Source organism: Gadus morhua, chromosome 18 (assembly GCF_902167405.1).
Source record: "Gadus morhua chromosome 18, gadMor3.0, whole genome shotgun sequence".
Lineage (NCBI taxonomy): Eukaryota > Metazoa > Chordata > Actinopteri > Gadiformes > Gadidae > Gadus > Gadus morhua.
In genome coordinates, this window is record NC_044065.1 from 5,346,799 (window position 1) to 5,364,087 (window position 17,289).

At 50.7% G+C, this 17,289-nt stretch overlaps 1 protein-coding gene across 1 annotated transcript in view; it reads left to right on the forward strand.

The window, feature by feature from the left end:
• The window catches only part of LOC115531122 (thrombospondin-2), an 18,303-nt gene extending 1,232 nt beyond the window's left edge, over positions 1 to 17,071 (forward strand). The window contains exons 3-20 of the mRNA XM_030340184.1: positions 159 to 821; positions 1,546 to 1,639; positions 2,316 to 2,480; positions 2,973 to 3,149; positions 4,754 to 4,927; positions 5,323 to 5,453; positions 6,088 to 6,222; positions 7,300 to 7,518; positions 8,013 to 8,120; positions 8,366 to 8,525; positions 10,046 to 10,164; positions 10,585 to 10,819; positions 11,861 to 12,088; positions 12,834 to 12,964; positions 13,473 to 13,613; positions 14,680 to 14,777; positions 15,039 to 15,178; positions 16,294 to 17,071. Coding sequence (XP_030196044.1) covers positions 159 to 821; positions 1,546 to 1,639; positions 2,316 to 2,480; positions 2,973 to 3,149; positions 4,754 to 4,927; positions 5,323 to 5,453; positions 6,088 to 6,222; positions 7,300 to 7,518; positions 8,013 to 8,120; positions 8,366 to 8,525; positions 10,046 to 10,164; positions 10,585 to 10,819; positions 11,861 to 12,088; positions 12,834 to 12,964; positions 13,473 to 13,613; positions 14,680 to 14,777; positions 15,039 to 15,178; positions 16,294 to 16,301 — 3,126 coding nt within the window. The 3' untranslated portion in view covers positions 16,302 to 17,071. The remainder of the gene's footprint in view (positions 1 to 158; positions 822 to 1,545; positions 1,640 to 2,315; positions 2,481 to 2,972; positions 3,150 to 4,753; positions 4,928 to 5,322; positions 5,454 to 6,087; positions 6,223 to 7,299; positions 7,519 to 8,012; positions 8,121 to 8,365; positions 8,526 to 10,045; positions 10,165 to 10,584; positions 10,820 to 11,860; positions 12,089 to 12,833; positions 12,965 to 13,472; positions 13,614 to 14,679; positions 14,778 to 15,038; positions 15,179 to 16,293) is intronic.
• The last annotated feature ends 218 nt before the right edge of the window (positions 17,072 to 17,289 follow it).

The following is a 17,289-nucleotide window of genomic DNA, read 5'->3' on the forward strand; positions in this document are numbered from 1 at the left end:
GTGTGTGTGTGTCTGTGTGTATATTTGCGTGTGCGTGTGCGTGCGCATGCAAACACACACACACAGATAGTCACACGCACACACATACCTCACCCCTGACGGCAGCGTGGTCCACAGACTTGACCTTCATCCCCGTCCGCCTGCTTCGTCTTCCTCAGGTCTACGAGAACGAGGAGATGCGTCTGGCGTTGGCGGAGATGGATCGGAACGCCACGGACCGCGATGCCATGCGGGGCGGCAACGCCGTGGGGTACAGGGACAAGGGGGGAGGGGGAGATGGGGATCGGGAGGAGGGGGACGGGGGAGGGGAGGGCGATGGGGGAGACGGCACCCGGCTACCGGACAGCGGCCGCGACCGCACCAGGTTACCGGACAGCCACCGCAACCGCGCCCGGTTACCGGACAGCCACCGCGTCCGCGCCCGGTTACCGGACAGCGACCAAGACGGCGCCCGGTTACCGGACAGTGACCGCGACGGCGCCCGGTTACCAGACAGCGACCGCGACGGCGCCCGGTTACCAGACAGCGACGGCGCCCGGTTACCAGACAGCGACGGCGCCCGGTTACCGGACAGTGACCGCGACGGCGCCCGGTTACCGGACAGTGACCGCGACGGCGCCCGGTTACCAGACAGCGACCGCGACGGCGCCCGGTTACTGGACAGCGACCGCGACGGCGCCCGGTTACCGGACAGCGACCGCGACGGCGCCCGGTTACCGGACAGCGACCGCGACGGGGAGATGTGGTGCGTGCAAGACGGACGGATGTACGACCACCGGGAGGACTGGCAGCTGGACAGCTGTACTTCCTGTTCCTGTCAGGTGGGTCGTGGTTCCAGGCTGAATTCATTTTATTTCGCTCCGTATTTGTTTCGACCAATCGTGTCGCTGGGGATCTGTAAGCACGTCATTGGCTATTAACAGGAACACAAGCCAGACTCGTAAACGATAAGAAAGTGTGTTTGCATCGACAGCGTGTATACTGGCCACTGTCGAAGACCGTTAGCGTGAAAGATTTGCTCTTTGGTAGAATTTCTCTGTAACGAACAGGAAACAAGGTGGAAGTTCTCCGTCTCCTCCCAGAAGTTCTGCTGTCAATAGGTCTGCTGGAGCCCTGAAAGCTCACTTGCACATCGTGAAGGAATGTTGTAGGACGACGATGCACAGCAGGGGTCCAGGGAGGATTCCATTACGATTTACCACCCTCTGTTTTTGGAGGGTGGGTTGTTTTCCGACCTGCAGCCAGGGTGGATTCCTGCAGTCTTCTCCTCCCTTGGAGCAGACCGGTGATGCATCGCTGCTTTATTGGGGCTATTTATCATTTTCCGTCAGCACCGAACACCTCCCTAGCATTCTTTCAGTGGCGTGGAATAATTGATCTATTTTTGTAATGTACTGATCTGAGGCTGTTTCTCCATCCCAGTCTTGACCGTTCTGTCCCTCTCTGTCCTCTCATCTCCCTGTCCCTCACGCTTCGTGTCTCCCTGTCCGTCCCTCACCTGCTTCCATCTCTCCCCCCCCCCCCCCCCCTCCCACCCGTGCTCAGGGTGGACAGGTGGTGTGTCGCCAGAAGTCCTGCCCCCCTGCCTACTGCGCCACCCCCACCTTCATGGAGGAAGAGTGCTGCCCCGTGTGTCTATGTGAGCGACTTCCACAGCATGTCACGATACAGTCAGCTCTAGAGCCCGACTTATACCTCGGCCAGGGACAGCAGCCGAGGGGCTCGTTACCGGGTGTAGCTAACGAGGGTCTGAACCGTAGGTGGAGACGTGCGTTGATCCCACGACCGCTAGTCAACGCAGCAGTATAATTAAGCCTTAAGCGTCTCTTCGTCTAACCCCAGAGCCCACGTAGCGGTGGGAGGGCCTCGGCGTGATGTGTTAGAAGTAAGGGTTGTTGTGAGAGCAGGCAGGACCACCGCCGGCTGCACTGGCGTGGGCTTCGCGCCGCTCCATTAAAACTCTCCTCTACTTCTCTTCTGGGTCACGCTACAGAAATGATCAAGCGTTTGTGCTCCGTGTGCTTTGGGCTTAAGAATGTGTTTGCCTCTCTGCGTGTGCGTGTGTCTGCGTGTGTCTGCGTGTGCGCGCGCGTGTGTGGGTGTGTGTGTGTGTGTGTGTGTGTGTGTGTGTGTCTGTGTTCGCACGCGTGTGCATGTGTGCGCGCCTGTGCTCCTATGCGTGTGCACGAGTGTGGTTTCCTGTGCGTGTGTCGATTTGTGTCCGTGTGTGCGTGCATGAGTGTGTGTGCGTGTGTGCGTGCGGGTGCGTGTGTGTGTGTACGTTTGTGCGTACGTGTGTGTGTGTGCGTGTGCAGCCAAAGAGGACGGCTGGTCCCCGTGGACCGAGTGGACCGAGTGCTCCGTGACGTGCGGCCGCGGCGGCCAGCAGAGGGGGCGGTCCTGCGATGACGTCAGAGCGTCCTGCGCCGGCCCCTCGGTCCAAACCCGCAGCTGCATGCTGGCCAAGTGCGACCGCAAAGGTACGGCGTCGCCACGGAAACCGCCTCAGGATGTGTTGTTTTGATGATGATGTTGTTGCTGCTCCTCCTTCTCCTCCTCCTCCTTCATCTTCCTCCTTCTCCTCATCCATCGTCTCCGACCTCCTCATCATCGCGCTCCTCGTCCTCATCTCTCTACTCTCATCGCCCTCCTCCTCCTCCTCCTCTTCTCTCTCCTCTCATTGCCCTCCTCCTCCCCCCCCATCCCCCCCTTTCTCCCTCCTCATCTCCCTCCTCCTCCTCCCCCTCCTCCTCCCCCTCTATCCTCCTCCTCCTCCTCCACCCCATCCCCCTCCTTCTCCTCTTCATCTCCCTCCTCCTCCTCCTCCTCCTCCCCCTCCCTCCTCCGTTGGAAACAGTGTGCTAGCGTCAGAGCACTGGGCCCCGGGGAGCAGCCAGGCTTTCCAGGGCCCCGGTGCCGCGCAGAGCGAGTCTTAACTGTGTTTGACTGGCGGGGTTTCCCCGGGCGTGCAGGGCGGCTGGACGGGCTCTGGGGGACGTGGTCGCCCTGGTCCACGTGCACCGCCGCGTGCGGGGAGGGGAACATGACGCGGGTACGACTCTGCAACAACCCGGGGCCCCAGCGGGGGGGGCGGGGCTGTGCGGGCTCCGCCAGGGAGACGCAGCCGTGCGGGAAACCCCAGTGTCCGGGTGGGTACATGGACATGTAGACACACGCGTTTAGTCAAACACACACACCCATTCACACGCACTTTCACACACACACACACACACACACACACACACACAAACATATTCATACACACACACACCCATTCATACGCACTTTCACACACACACACACACACACACACACACACAAACATATTCATACACACACACAATAATATGCACTTTCATACACACACACACACACACACACATATAGTCAAACACACACACCCATTCATATGCACTTTAACACACACACACACACACACATACACATATAGTGAAACACACGCACCCATTCATATGCACTTTAACACACACACACACACACACATATAGTGAAACACACACACCCATTCATATGCACTTTCATACACACACATATAGTCAAAAACACACACCCCCATTCATACGCATTTTCATACACACACATTCATTCGCACACACACACCCTGACTTACACACAGACAACAAACACACACGCAAACAATCACGTCATACCCACATAATTAGAGATTCATAAACACGAACCCATGCTCAGACTTTCAGAGACACACACATACACAAACATGTACACAAACACACACATATTCAGAACTCGCAACGCACGCAAAAGCACACACCTCACATTCATCCACAGACATGCATTGTTGAGGAACCACTATGTGTATTTCTTGAGACATTCGACTTTTCTCAATAAAAACGAATTGACCGTGGTCACAGGAACAAGACAAACACACACACACATAACAGGGTGTAGAAACAAAGCCCTTCTGAAGGACGGCTCCACAAGCTTTTGACCAGAGCAGTAAGCCCACAGCACGCTGGAGACACCAGGGGCCGTGAGAGAGAGGTTATTTTAGGCGAACACGGCCCTCAATGGGCGGACTGGGAGCCCATAAAGAGAGCAGACTTCAAACACATACCAGTACATATGTTCCACTGTACAAACACACACACACCTCATCGACATGATGGAAGACATCCAGACCACAGTAGAACTACGGAGCTATGCATCATCCTGTATGTGTGTGGGTTTGTGTGTGTGTGTGGGGGGGGGGGGGTTGTGTGTGTGTGTGTGTGTGTGTGTGTGTGTGTGTGTGTGTGTGTGTGTGTGTGTGTGTGTGTATTCTATGATTTTTTTATCTTCATGGTCATTTGTATAAAAACACAGAGTTGTTAAATCTCAATTTGTGTCTGTTTCTATTTGTGAGTGTGTGTGCATGTGCGTGTTTTTTTGTCTGTGTATCTGTGTGTGTATGTGTGTGTTCCTATGTGTGTGTGTCTGAGCGTGTGTGTGTGTGTGTGTATATCTGTGTGTCGGTGTGTGCATCTGTGTGTCTGTGTTTCTGCGTGCACGTGTTTGCGTCTGTATCTGTGTGTGTGTGTTTGTTGCTTTGTGTGTGCGTCACTTTCTCTGTGTGTGTGTGTGTGTGTTTCTGTGTGTGCGTCTCTTTCTCTGTGTGTGTGTGTGTTGCTGTTTGTGCGTCTTTTTCTGTGTGTGTGTGTGTGTGTGTGTTGCTGTGTGTGCGTCTCCTTCTCTGTCTGTTTGTGTGTGTGTGTGTGTGTGTTGCTGTGTGTAGTCGCGGGGGGCTGGTCCTCTTGGTCGGAGTGGTCCTCGTGCTCTCAGTCGTGTGGCGGGGGTCTGACCACGCGCGTGCGAGACTGCTCTAGCCCCGCCCCCCAGCACGGGGGCAGGGTGTGCTGGGGGGACGCGGTGGACTACTCCATGTGCAGCCGGACGGCCTGCCCTGCAGGTCAGTGATCCACAGGACTGCACTCAGGGCACTTAGCAGACGCTTTCATCCAAAGTGACTTACAATCAGTTAATTTGCACTAACGTTTGTGTTATACTCGAATACTCCAATCTAAACTGCTGAAACCGCCAAAAATCTAAACTGACCGAATGGGTTTGTGTGCACAAGCTCCGACCCCCACCTCTGGTTATAGGTAAAAGAAACTGTCTGTCTGTCTGTCTGTCTGTCTGTCTCCTTCCATCTCCGTCCGTCCGTCCGTGCGTGTGTGTGTATTTCTTTCTGTGTTTGTCCGTGTGTATCTGTATTTGTGCGTGTGTGGTACTGTGTTTGTGTCTGTGTCTGTGTGTGTGTGTGTGTGTGTGTGTGTGTGTGTGTGTGTGTGTGTGTGTGTGCAGATATGTGCCAGTTGTTACGTCCCTGTTTCCCGGGCGTTGAGTGCACGTCCCACGCTGACGGGTCCTGGGACTGTGGCCGCTGTCCTCCTGGTTTACATGGCAACGGCTCCAACTGTGAGGACGAGGACGAGGTAACACACACACACACACATGACGCAATACATGACGTAATACCGCACACACACAAATACCTACACAGGGACACACACATACACATTTCTGAAGAGGTGACTAAACTTAGGAATATGCACGCCTTAAATAGATGTTCCACCTGTCAATCATGCTATACCCACACTCACACAAGCAAACCATAACCAGACCGACGGCAGCGTCCCTGTGTGTCCTCACAGCAAGTGTGTGTAAAGGTGTGTGTGTGTCCTCACAGTGTCAGGTGCAGGGAGTGTGTGTAACGGAGTGTCCTCACAATGTCAGATGCTGGGAATGTGTGTAACACTGTGTGGCCTCACAGTGTCAGGTGCAGGGAGTGTGTGAAACGGTGTGTGTCCCCACAGTGTCAGGTGCAGGGAGGGTGTGTGACAGAGTGTCCCACTGTGTGTCCCCACAGTGTCAGGTGCAGGGAGTGCGTGTGACGGTGTGTCCCCACAGTGTCAGGTGCAGGGAGTGTGTGTGACAGCGTGTGTTCCTGTGTGTCCCCACAGTGTCAGGTGCAGGGAGTGTGTGTGACAGTGTGTGTTCCTGTGTGTCCCCACAGTGTCAGGTGCAGGGTGTGTGTGTGACAGCGTGTGATCCTGTGTGTCCCCACAGTGTCAAGTGCAGGGCGTGTGTGTGACGGAGTGCGTGAACACCGACCCCGGGTTCTACTGCCTGCCCTGCCCTCCCTGGTACCGAGGCAGTCAGCCCTACGGCCTGGGCATGCAGGCCGCCCTGGAGACCAGACAGGTTGGCCTTCACCGCAATATTACATTACATTACTCTACATTCCTTTGCATAAAATGACATTACTTTACAGGACAGGAAAGGAGTCTACTTTACATCACATTACATTTCACTTTCAATAAAATGACATGGTATGACATTACATTACAGCACTTTATGTCCCTTCACAATACTTTACATTGAATTTCATTTATTTAGCTGAAGCTTTTATCCAAAGCAACACACAATAAGTGCATTCAACAATGACAAATCAACCAAATAAAGTGCAAGAATCATGAGAGCAAATGAACGTTTGAGCCCTAATATTTTAGAAACGAGGGCCTGAAAGTTGTTTTCATTTAATTTTGTTATTTTTCTTCATTTCTTCTTGTGCCAAGATGCAATCTGAACAGAGCAGTTGTGTTTCATGCGAATAGCTGTGGTATTAAAGCCATGAGAGTGAGTGACAGAAGCCAGGACCCAGTGTCCTGCCAGGAGAGAAGGACCAAGAGCCCTGAATGACCCCGGTACTGAGAGCCAGTGTACAGCCAGGAGAGGAGGGGACCCTGAGCCCTGAATGACCCCAGTAGTGAGTGCCAGTGTACTGCCAGGAGAGAAGGACCAAGAGCCCTGAATGACCCCGGTACTGAGAGCCAGTGTACAGCCAGGAGAGAAGGACCCAGAGCCCTGAATGAACCGAGTAGTGAGAGTTTTGAGTTTCAGACCCAGATTTTTTCCAGGCTACCCAATGGGATATGCACAGGGGTTGTAGCATCGGATGTGTAGCATCGGAGTGTAGCATCGGAAACTATTTTCCTGTGACAGCAAGGAAGGCATCTCTTTTGAGCGGCATGCTTTGAATTTCTGAAAAAAAAATTTCCTCCATGTATTACATTTCCAGGGCCTTTTTTATGGTTTCCATGGCAACTTTATTCAAGGATGGGAAATCCCATGACAGGCCAATATTCCACAGCTCCGATGCCCCTATTCTATTCAAACACATTAACAAACACAGATCAACGTCTACACCTGATCTCAAACCAGAGCCTCACGCACACACCTCTACCTCCCTCCCTCGTGCGTCTGCCCGTCCGTCCGCAGGTATGCGAGCCGTACAACCCCTGCAAGGACAACACCCACACCTGCCACCCCCACGCCCTCTGCCGCTACCTGGGCCTGGCCTCCGAGGTGCTGTACCGCTGCCGCTGCGTGGTGGGCTACGCCGGAGACGGCTTCCTGTGCGCCGAGGACTCAGACCTGGACGGCTGGCCCAATCACGGCCTGACGTGCGAACGGAACGCCACCTACCACTGTCAGAGGGTATGACACCTCCTGGACCGAGGCCTGTGATTGGTTGGGACACGGGGTGGCGGCGCAAATCAGATTTTCGATTAATACTCGAAGGACGGATGGGAAATGGGAGGTTCACTTTGTTTCCCTTCGTATCTGTTTCGACCAATCATGTTGAAGCGTGTAATTGGCAGCAAACCCAGACACTAGAATCCTTTTTCCCAGTGGGAAGATTGGTCCAAACATGCCGAACATGAAACCGACGCTCTTTGATAAAGAATCTGTTGAGGTTTCAGGTCATCCCTGTGGAGACGGGCCACTGTCGGAACACTTACTCAAATCCTCTTCTGAAGGCTTCGTCCTGTCACACTAACGACCTCCTCTTCTGTAGAACATCTCTGGAACGGAACAGGAAACAAGGCGTATCTCCGCCCTTTTCAGTGTACGGCCTCCGGGAGTTCTTCTGTACAGTGCAGTGGATCTGAGATGGGACACTGGTTAACCTGAGTGTTTTTTGACGACAGGACAACTGCCCCGGGCTTCCCAACTCGGGACAGGAGGACCTGGACAATGACGGGGTGGGGGACGCCTGTGACCCTGACGACGACAACGACGGCATCGTTGATGAGAGGGTGAGGAGGAGGAAGAGGAGGAAGAGGAGGGGAGGAGGATGATGATGATGATGATGATGATGATACTGATAATGATGAGGAGGAGGAGGATGATGAATATAATTATGAGGATGATGGTGATGAGGAGGAGGATGATGATGATGATGAAGATGATGATGATGCTGATAATAATGAGGAGGAGGAGGATGTCATAACATGTATCCTGAGGCGTGTTCTTATTATAAATCGGTGTATCCGTCCGGTAGGACAACTGCCCCCTGGTGTACAACCCCCGCCAGGCCGACTCGGACCGGGACGGCGTGGGCGACCGCTGCGACAACTGTCCGTTCGACGACAACCCGCTGCAGACGGACACGGACGACAACGGGGAGGGGGACGCCTGCAGCATCGACAAGGACGGAGACGGTAACCACGATGACACGGAGACGGTAACCTTGACGACACAGAGACGGTAACCTCGACGACACGGAGACGGTAACCTAGACGACAGGGAGACGGTGACCTCGACGTTACGGAGACGGTAACCTCGACGACACGGAGATGGTAATCTGGAGGACATGGAGATGGTAACCTCGACGACAAGGAGATTGTGACCTCGACGACACAGTGACATTAACTTAGACAACACGGAGGCGGTAACCTCGACGACACGGAGACGGTAACCCTCCTCCATGACACAGACGTTAACCACGACGACACGGAGACGGTAACCTCCATGACATGGAGAAGGTAACCTCTACGACACGGAGACGGTAACCTCAACGCCACAGAGACGGTAACCCTCGACAATATGGAGACAGTAACCCACTAGGGCTGGGCGATTTTTTCGGTTTAAACGATTAATTTGCATTTTTACTTTGCTACGGTTTGTGAAATGGCTGAACCGAAAAATCGCGATTTATTTTTTTATTTTTTCTCGAAAACAGGTTTCGGGGATAACATTTGAACGGTGGGACGTCATTACACGACATTTCGCGGGGTTGGTCAGTCTTGCGCGCTGAACGTAGTGACGAATTTGACGTGAAAGCCTTCCGTGGTTTTCGAGGAAATCGCTGTGTTTCAATCGTCCCGTGTTTCATAAAAATGTCCACGAACACAGATGAAGAACTCATTCATAAAAAGGGTGCTACTTCAGTTGTATGGAAGTGGTTCGGGTACAAGCAGTCAGACATAGAACAAACTGTTCCGTGTAAGGTTTGTAGAAAGTCGATCGCATTTACAAGTTTTTCAGGGATGCCCTACAAGATCTTTTTTTTCAGTTTGATATAAAAAAATCTTTGCACAATAATGACAGCCAAGTGGTGCTGATTTTATTTTTTATCCTCGAACAACTGATTGGTTCACATAGGCCTAGATTACTTGGTAATCTCATTTATTTTTATTGTGTTAATAAAAAAAAGATGTTTTTAAATTTTGCCTTTGTCTTTTTAATTTGTTTAGAGAAAAACAGAAAAAAAAATCGAGGTTGAAATCGTAAATTGTCCATTAGTTAGAAAAAAAATCGAGATTTTATTTTTAGGCCAAATCGCCCAGCCCTATAACCCACGACGACATGTAGATGGTAACCTCCATGACACGGAGACATGGAGACGGTTACCCTCCTCCACGACATTCGTTCTAGCCAACCCGCCTGTCCAATCAGAGATTGGTTGAGGCAAACCTAAGCAGAGACAGGTCCCGCTCAGGGAGGACTGCAGGTCTCCGTAATGCAAAGGTCTGCGACCTTCTTGACTGTGATGAGTTGTGATCCTCGTGGCTCCTCCATCAGGGCTGAGGTAGAAGGGTGATTCTACATCTCTCTCCCTCTTTCTCTATCTCTCTCTTCCTCTCTCTTTCTCTGAGTGTCTCTCGCTCTCTCTCACTCTCACGCTCACTCTCTCGCTCTCTCTCTCTTTCTCTCTCTCCATCTCCATCTCTCTCCCCAGAGGTGCTGAACGACCGGGACAACTGTCCCCTGGTCTACAACACGGACCAGAGAGACACGGATATGGACGGGGTGGGAGACCAGTGTGACAACTGTCCCCTGCTCAACAACCCGCGACAGGTGGGCCTCTTTCTCTTATTTCCCTGTATCACATATCTCGACTGTATCACATACTTCTACTGTAACATATATCTCTATTGTATTACATGTCTGAATTACTTTTCTCTGATGCTATATATCGCTTTTGATGAAATTAGTCAAATTGTGTGTGTGTGTGTGTGCGGTTCTGCATTTTTCTTTGTTTGTTTGAATATGTGCATGGCTACGGGAATGTTTTGTATCTGTGTTCATGTTGTGTGAGTATGTGTCTGTGTACGAGTAGCTTGCACGCACACACACAACAAAGACACATGTCTTCGTTGTCTGTTCGAGTATGCGTGTGTGTGTGTGCATGCACACATAAGTATATGCGCTTGCGTGCGTGTGTTTCAGAGTATTTTTTTATATGCGTGTGCGTGTGCTTGTTGCGCGCGTCCTCAGATGGACTCGGACAGCGACCTCGTCGGGGACCTGTGCGACGACAACGAGGACATCGACGAGGACGGCCACCAGAACTCCCTGGACAACTGTCCCTACGTCGCCAACAGCAACCAGGCCGACCACGATCGCGACGGCCGCGGCGACGCCTGTGACCACGACGACGACAACGACGGTATCCCTGACGACCGCGACAACTGCCGGCTGGTCCCCAACCGCGACCAGCTGGACTCTGACGGTACGGACGCACAACAGGAGGCGATGGCACGAGGTCGCGTGTAGCATCGAGCTACGGCCTCTCTGGTGACGCTGTTGTTGTTGTTCAGAACCGTTACTGGCTTGTGATTGGCCTTCCCTAAACTGTTTGAGACTTCCGTCGCAGACTCAGGACAATCACAAGTCCTCGACGGTCTCTCTGTTGACTCTTTTGTGGTTCAGAACCTTCTTGAGCTACTATTGGCTGGAAACGAGTCGAAAGGCGGAGATCGTTTTAACCGATTGGCTGGTTGCATCACCGAATCAAAATGCAAATGGGTCAGACGAAGTCACATGTGGCTGTGATACATGATCTGAATGTTGACATACGTACATATTTGTTTGTACTCAGTTATACTCAAAGCATTTTGCAATTATTTCACTGCAGTTAGTGATTTAATCGTCTAGAATACGTCTTTATCCAAAGCAACTCACAGTGAATTCAGATATATGTTGTGAAGGAGTAGGTAGGGGTTAGGATTCTTGCTCAAGGGTACCTCGTCTGGGAGATTGGAACATCAGGGATCGAAGCTGAGAGCTTTCAGCTGGGAGTTGATCGCCCTAGCCGTTAGATCTTTTTCTCTAAAACATATCCCGCTGGGCGCACTGAAGAACTCGTGTTTCATTTACAAGACAAAACAGACGCTTCAAGGAATGTTCTGCAATTTACTCCCAGCTGTTTGGGAGTAAATTGGAGAGGATTAAGAGGATTAGTGATGATTTCTGTGGAGGACGCCTGGTTCCATTTAACTCCCTTCATCTATCTGTCCCTCTCTCTCCCGCTCGCTCTATGTTCTCTCTCTCCCCGTCTCTCCCTCTCGCCGTCTTTCCCTCCCCCCTCTCTCTCTCCCTCCCTCCCCCCTGCCTCTCTCCTCCAATCACCCTCTCTCCCTCTCTCCGTCTCACTCCATCTCTCCGTCCATCTCTCCCTCTTTTCCTCTGTCTCCGTCCTTCTTTCTGTTTCTCCCTCCCTCCCTCCCTCTCTCCGCCTCCCCCCCCCCTCCCCCTCCCTCCCCCTCTCCAGGTGATGGCTGCGGGGACGCGTGCCGCGATGACTTCGACAACGACAGCGTTCCAGACGCGCTGGACCCCTGCCCGGAGAACAGCAACATCCAGGTCACCGACTTCAGGCGCTTCCAGGTGGTTCTGCTGGACCCCAGCGGCACCACGCAGTCCGACCCGCTCTGGGTGGTCCGCAGCCAGGGCACCGAGCTGCTGCAGACTGCCAACTCCGACCCCGGCATCGCTATCGGTGAGAGACACCTGTGTGTATGTGTGTCTGTGTGTGTCTGTGTGTGTCTGTGTGTGTCTGTGTGTGTGTCTTTGTGTGTGTCTTTGTGTCTGTGAGAGTGAGTGAGTGTTTGTCTCTGTGTGTGTGTGTGTGTGTGTGTGTGTGTGTGTGTGTGTGTGTGTGTGTGTGTGTGTGTGTGTGTGTGTGTGTGTGTGTGTGTGTGTGTGTGCATTTGTGTGCGCTTGTGTGTGCAAGAGTTGGGTTGAGAATCAATTCCCACGGTCAGTAAATACAGTTTGTGTTGCGATACATTTCACTATTTATCTAGCTGCAAGCATCGTAATCCTTAAACCAACCGAGATGATAATCAATGTTTACAAGCGGACAATACTGCAGTTTGCTTCTGAGAACGTCCAGGGTAAACACAGACGTCTCTACTGGGGCGGGGTTCTGCTTTTTGGACATTTATCTATCATTACCCATCGTTAATACGTTTGTTCAATCCGTTTATTTATCCTAGCATCGGCGTATGGAACACTTATCGCAGAAAAGAACATTGATCTTAAAACAAGAGGCTTCACAGACTCAGACTTGGCCCTCTCTGAAAAAACATCTGGACGGTTCAAACGCCTCAGTCTAATCACACGCATGGCTCCTCTGACTCACATAAACGCAGACCCTTCTGCTGTAAACGCTGACTGCTCAGTGACCCCCTGGTTCCCCTCCTTTCCTCTGTCGGCCCCCTGAACCTAAATTCCGTGTCCAGGTTTCGACAAGTTCAGTTCGGTGGACTTCAGCGCCACGTTTTACGTGAACACCAACCGGGACGACGACTACGCTGGCATCGTGTTCGCCTACCAGTCCAGCCGTCGCTTCTACGTGGTCATGTGGAAACAGGTGGGGTTCACAACACACACGCACGGACGCACACACGCACACACACACACACATGCAGACAAACACGTGCAACCACACACACAGGCATGCGCACACACACGCACCCAGACAAACACAACACAGCCAAAAAGGAGACACACACACACGTGCACACAACATATGCATGTGTCCACATGCATTCACAGCGACAGAATCCCACACAGACACACCAAATTATACACACAACACAGCCAAACAGACACACACACACACACACACACACACACACACACGTGTACACAACATATGCATGTGCACACACACATCCACAGACACACACATGCAGGGTGTGCACAGTGTATCTTTGGCAATGGCCCTAGACATTTCGGGGGCAGGTATGTCCATTTTCCAGCTCTGCAGAGACTATGATTGTTTTCTTTCCCGTGACCTGGATTCACTGTGCAGATGTACTAATAAAGAGTAGGAAATGACCTTACATGTCTCTGGATGTTCCCCCGTCCCGGGGCAGGTGTCCCAGGCCTACTGGGAGACCAAGCCGTCCCGGGCCTTCGGGGAGGCGGGGGTCTCCATCAAGCTGGTCAACTCCACCATGGGGCCCGGGGAGTACCTCCGCAATGCCCTGTGGCACACCGGGAACACCAGGAACCAGGTACTGGGGCAGGACCGATATCGTGAATCTCACGATAATCATGGGAAGGTTTACACGAAGTCTCACCTGGTGGAGTCTGATTGGACGCCTGTTGCACACACTGCGACAAGTCATTGCAGTCCCCACTCTGCTCACTAGGGGGCGTGTTCTCCTTAAAGGGACAGTCCGCCCCACCGTCACACAGTAGATGTATTCATGAGCTCTGCTGTGATTCAGGTTGGAGGGGATCAGGTTCTCAGTGAACTCCACAAAAACTGGCATCCCCTTTTCACAACAATTTATTATTATTATTATTTTGTTCGGTTTTTAGTTATTTTATTAATTCTTGTCCTTGTTATTTCCTGCTCCTCATGTGGTGTGCGTGTGTGAGGGAATCTCAGGGCGGAGGGGAGGGGGGAGGGGAGGACCTCTGAGAGGCCGGGGGACAAGCTGGGGTCCATATGGGGTAGAAGGACACAGAACTCGCTTAGCTTCAAGGCCAATTTGGGTATTTAGCTTTTCGGGGCAAAAACACAATGAGGAGATTTTGGAGGAAAAAAAGTCTTGATTTCATGATGATACGAAACAGGAGAGTGTGGAGATATGGCCCAGCCTTCCCTGCTGTGTCTCTGTGTACCTCTGGGTCTCCTGAAGGTAGACCTCACTTTGGGGGTCCGCGCTCCTACCAATCCCTCGCTCTTCCACTCCATGGATCTTGATCAATAATCGATACCGGAACTCCATCTAATAAGAGAATCATTATTAACGCATGGTAATAATCTTCAAGTACAACATGGTTTGCACGTGTGCTTGAGTATTCGTTTACTTTTCCATCAATTGCTTTGGTTCAATAACATCAAATACTGTCCATATATCTGGATCAATCACATTCATTACCCTCACTTCAGATGTGTTCTCGATGGTGTAAAGCCAGCGCTAGCCTCAGTGTATTTATAGCCCGGCAGAAGTTTCCAGTGGAGCAGATTTTGCTCCCCGGAGACAACGAGAACTATGAGACCTGAAGCAACCCTCTGTAGTCAACTGTGTATTGAATTACGCGCGCGTGTGTGTGTGTGTGTGTGTGTAGGTCAAAACACTGTGGCATGACCCCAACAACATTGGATGGAAAGACTTCACGGCCTACCGCATGCACCTTATCCACAGACCCAAGACTGGTTTCATCAGGTGCAGCCATACACACACACACACACACACACACACACACACACACAAACACGCAAAAACAAACACCCTTATTTTATGTATGTCCGATAATGTGTACATACATAATTATGTATGTCAGACATAATATAGGACATAAATACTATATAAGTAGATAAGCAAAAACACAAACCACAGGAACACACACACACACACACACACTCACACACAGAATACTGTGGGACCCATGGAGCGTGAGTGACGGTGGGGAGGGCCCTGCTGCAGGGTGGTGGTGTACGAGGGCCGGGACATCATGGCGGACTCGGGGCCCGTGTACGACCACACGCTGGCCGGGGGCCGGCTGGGGCTCTTCGTCTTCTCCCAGGAGCACGTCATCTTCTCCGACCTCCGATACGAGTGCAGAGGTGAGGCGGGGAAAAGGCCCCCATGAACGGATTCCGATAGACGCATTCCGATAAACGTATTCCGATAAACCTATTGCGAAAAACGTATAAAGATGAACTTAGACCAATATACTTAGACTGCGCTAAACTTAGACCGACATACTTAGACCGCACAACGGATATTTTTGCCTCTACGGACAGTAGTAGGCAGAGAGACCAGATGTATCATCATCACCCATGTGGTTAGCGTACTTGTGGTTAGCACAATGGTTAGCGTATCACCCATGTGGTCAGCCTACGTGTGGTTAGCGAATCGCCCGTTTGGTTAGCAGATTGCCTGTGTAGTTAGTGCATTGGTTAGCTTATCACCCATGTGGTAAGCGTACTGCGCAGGTGGTTCGGCTACGTGTAGTTAGCGTATCATCCATGTGGTTAGCGTATTGCCTGTGTGGTTAGCGCGTTAGCGGGTTGAACCATCTCACCACCAGGCCCAGCTCTACTTAAAAATAGCTGGAAATTGGCAGGATGGCATAGGCTGTCAGACTACTGGCAACCACAGGTTTGTAAAAGACATCGTCACTGTCATGGGTGGGCTGTTTGTTTAATGATGCAATCATACATTCGATTTGGTCAAAATCTGGCCATTTTATCTGTGATACCGCTCATTTAGTTTTATGAATCCTGGGGCCTGAAGTCTGCCAGACACACTGATTGTGTACCTTGAATGGAATTAGATTGTAAAAAATTGAAGTGGATAAAAGTGTCTGCGAAAACAATGAATGCCAATACATTTGTTTGCATTGTAGGCAAACCCGCTGTTAAGACACATGGGCTTGGTTATAAATATGCTTTAGTATTTGTGTGTTGTGCTGCAGCCATGGAGATGGAACACACACACACACACACACACACACACACACACACACACACACACACACACACACACACACACACACACACACACACACACACACACACACACACACACACACACACACACACACAAACCTGCATGATTGATCGATGATTGATACAGAGCCGATTCTCCGGGGGGAACCAGACTTCTTGGGACGTGTGATTTCATGGTTCTTCCAGGTTTATAATAGATGTTTTCTCTTTCTTTTTCCCCTCCACAGATATCTGAGTTTTTGCTGGGAAAGTCTCAAAAGCTCCAGGCAGAGATGTAGGAAAATATAACTAATTGAGAGTGAACTGAGAGTGAATACCAAGAAGGAGAGAAAATAAGACAGGGAGAGAGAATGTACTTAAATGACTCTGGAGGGAAAGATAAAAGGGGAGGTAAGGTCACTAAAAACTGGGCGATCACGACTGACTTAATGGTTTGGTCTCTCGACGTCCGCCTCACAGCATGGTGACCTTGTTGAGGCGGCCTTAACAATCTGAAACTGTTCCTTTTTGTACTCTTACAATGGCTTTTTATTTGCATTTCAAGGCATTCAAATAATCTAGATATGCAGTTATTACTCAACTTTTAAATGGAACCGCTGAAATAACGACATCCAAAATTCTTATGACCAAACTTTATTTTGCCTGCTTACCTTCCTAATATCATGATCATGTTTTTAATGTTAATGTTCCTTGACAGGTCAGTGCTCGATAGTTATTGAAAGCCCCCTGAAGCCAGTCAGAAGAACTAGACACACTACTCCCCTCTAGTGGCGATGTTTGTTAATACACGATGAAAGACGAACTCATGGATGACCTTCGTTTGTAAATCCGAAATTACATTTGCATTACATTATTAATTATATCTACATGATAACCATTTGCACTCGTGTAAATGTTTCACCCCTGTGAACACCAATATGCTCTTCTCTTAGTCATACAGGGAGAACTTACAATTCTAACTTTAAAAGTATTAAAAACATTTAATAAAAAATATAGATATTTGTTTAATGCTCAATGTAAGTACATGGCTTTGCCGTTGTTAATTATTCATTCAATTGATTGTATTATTATTTTATTTCATTTTATATGATTTTCATTCTATCTGTGTGTGCGTGACGGTGTGCGTGTGTGTGTGTGGGTGTGTTTCTCTGTGTGTGACGTTGAAAACGGGTACTCTAGTCCTGAAACTACGACTACTTTAAATAAATACTTTGTCGTGACTC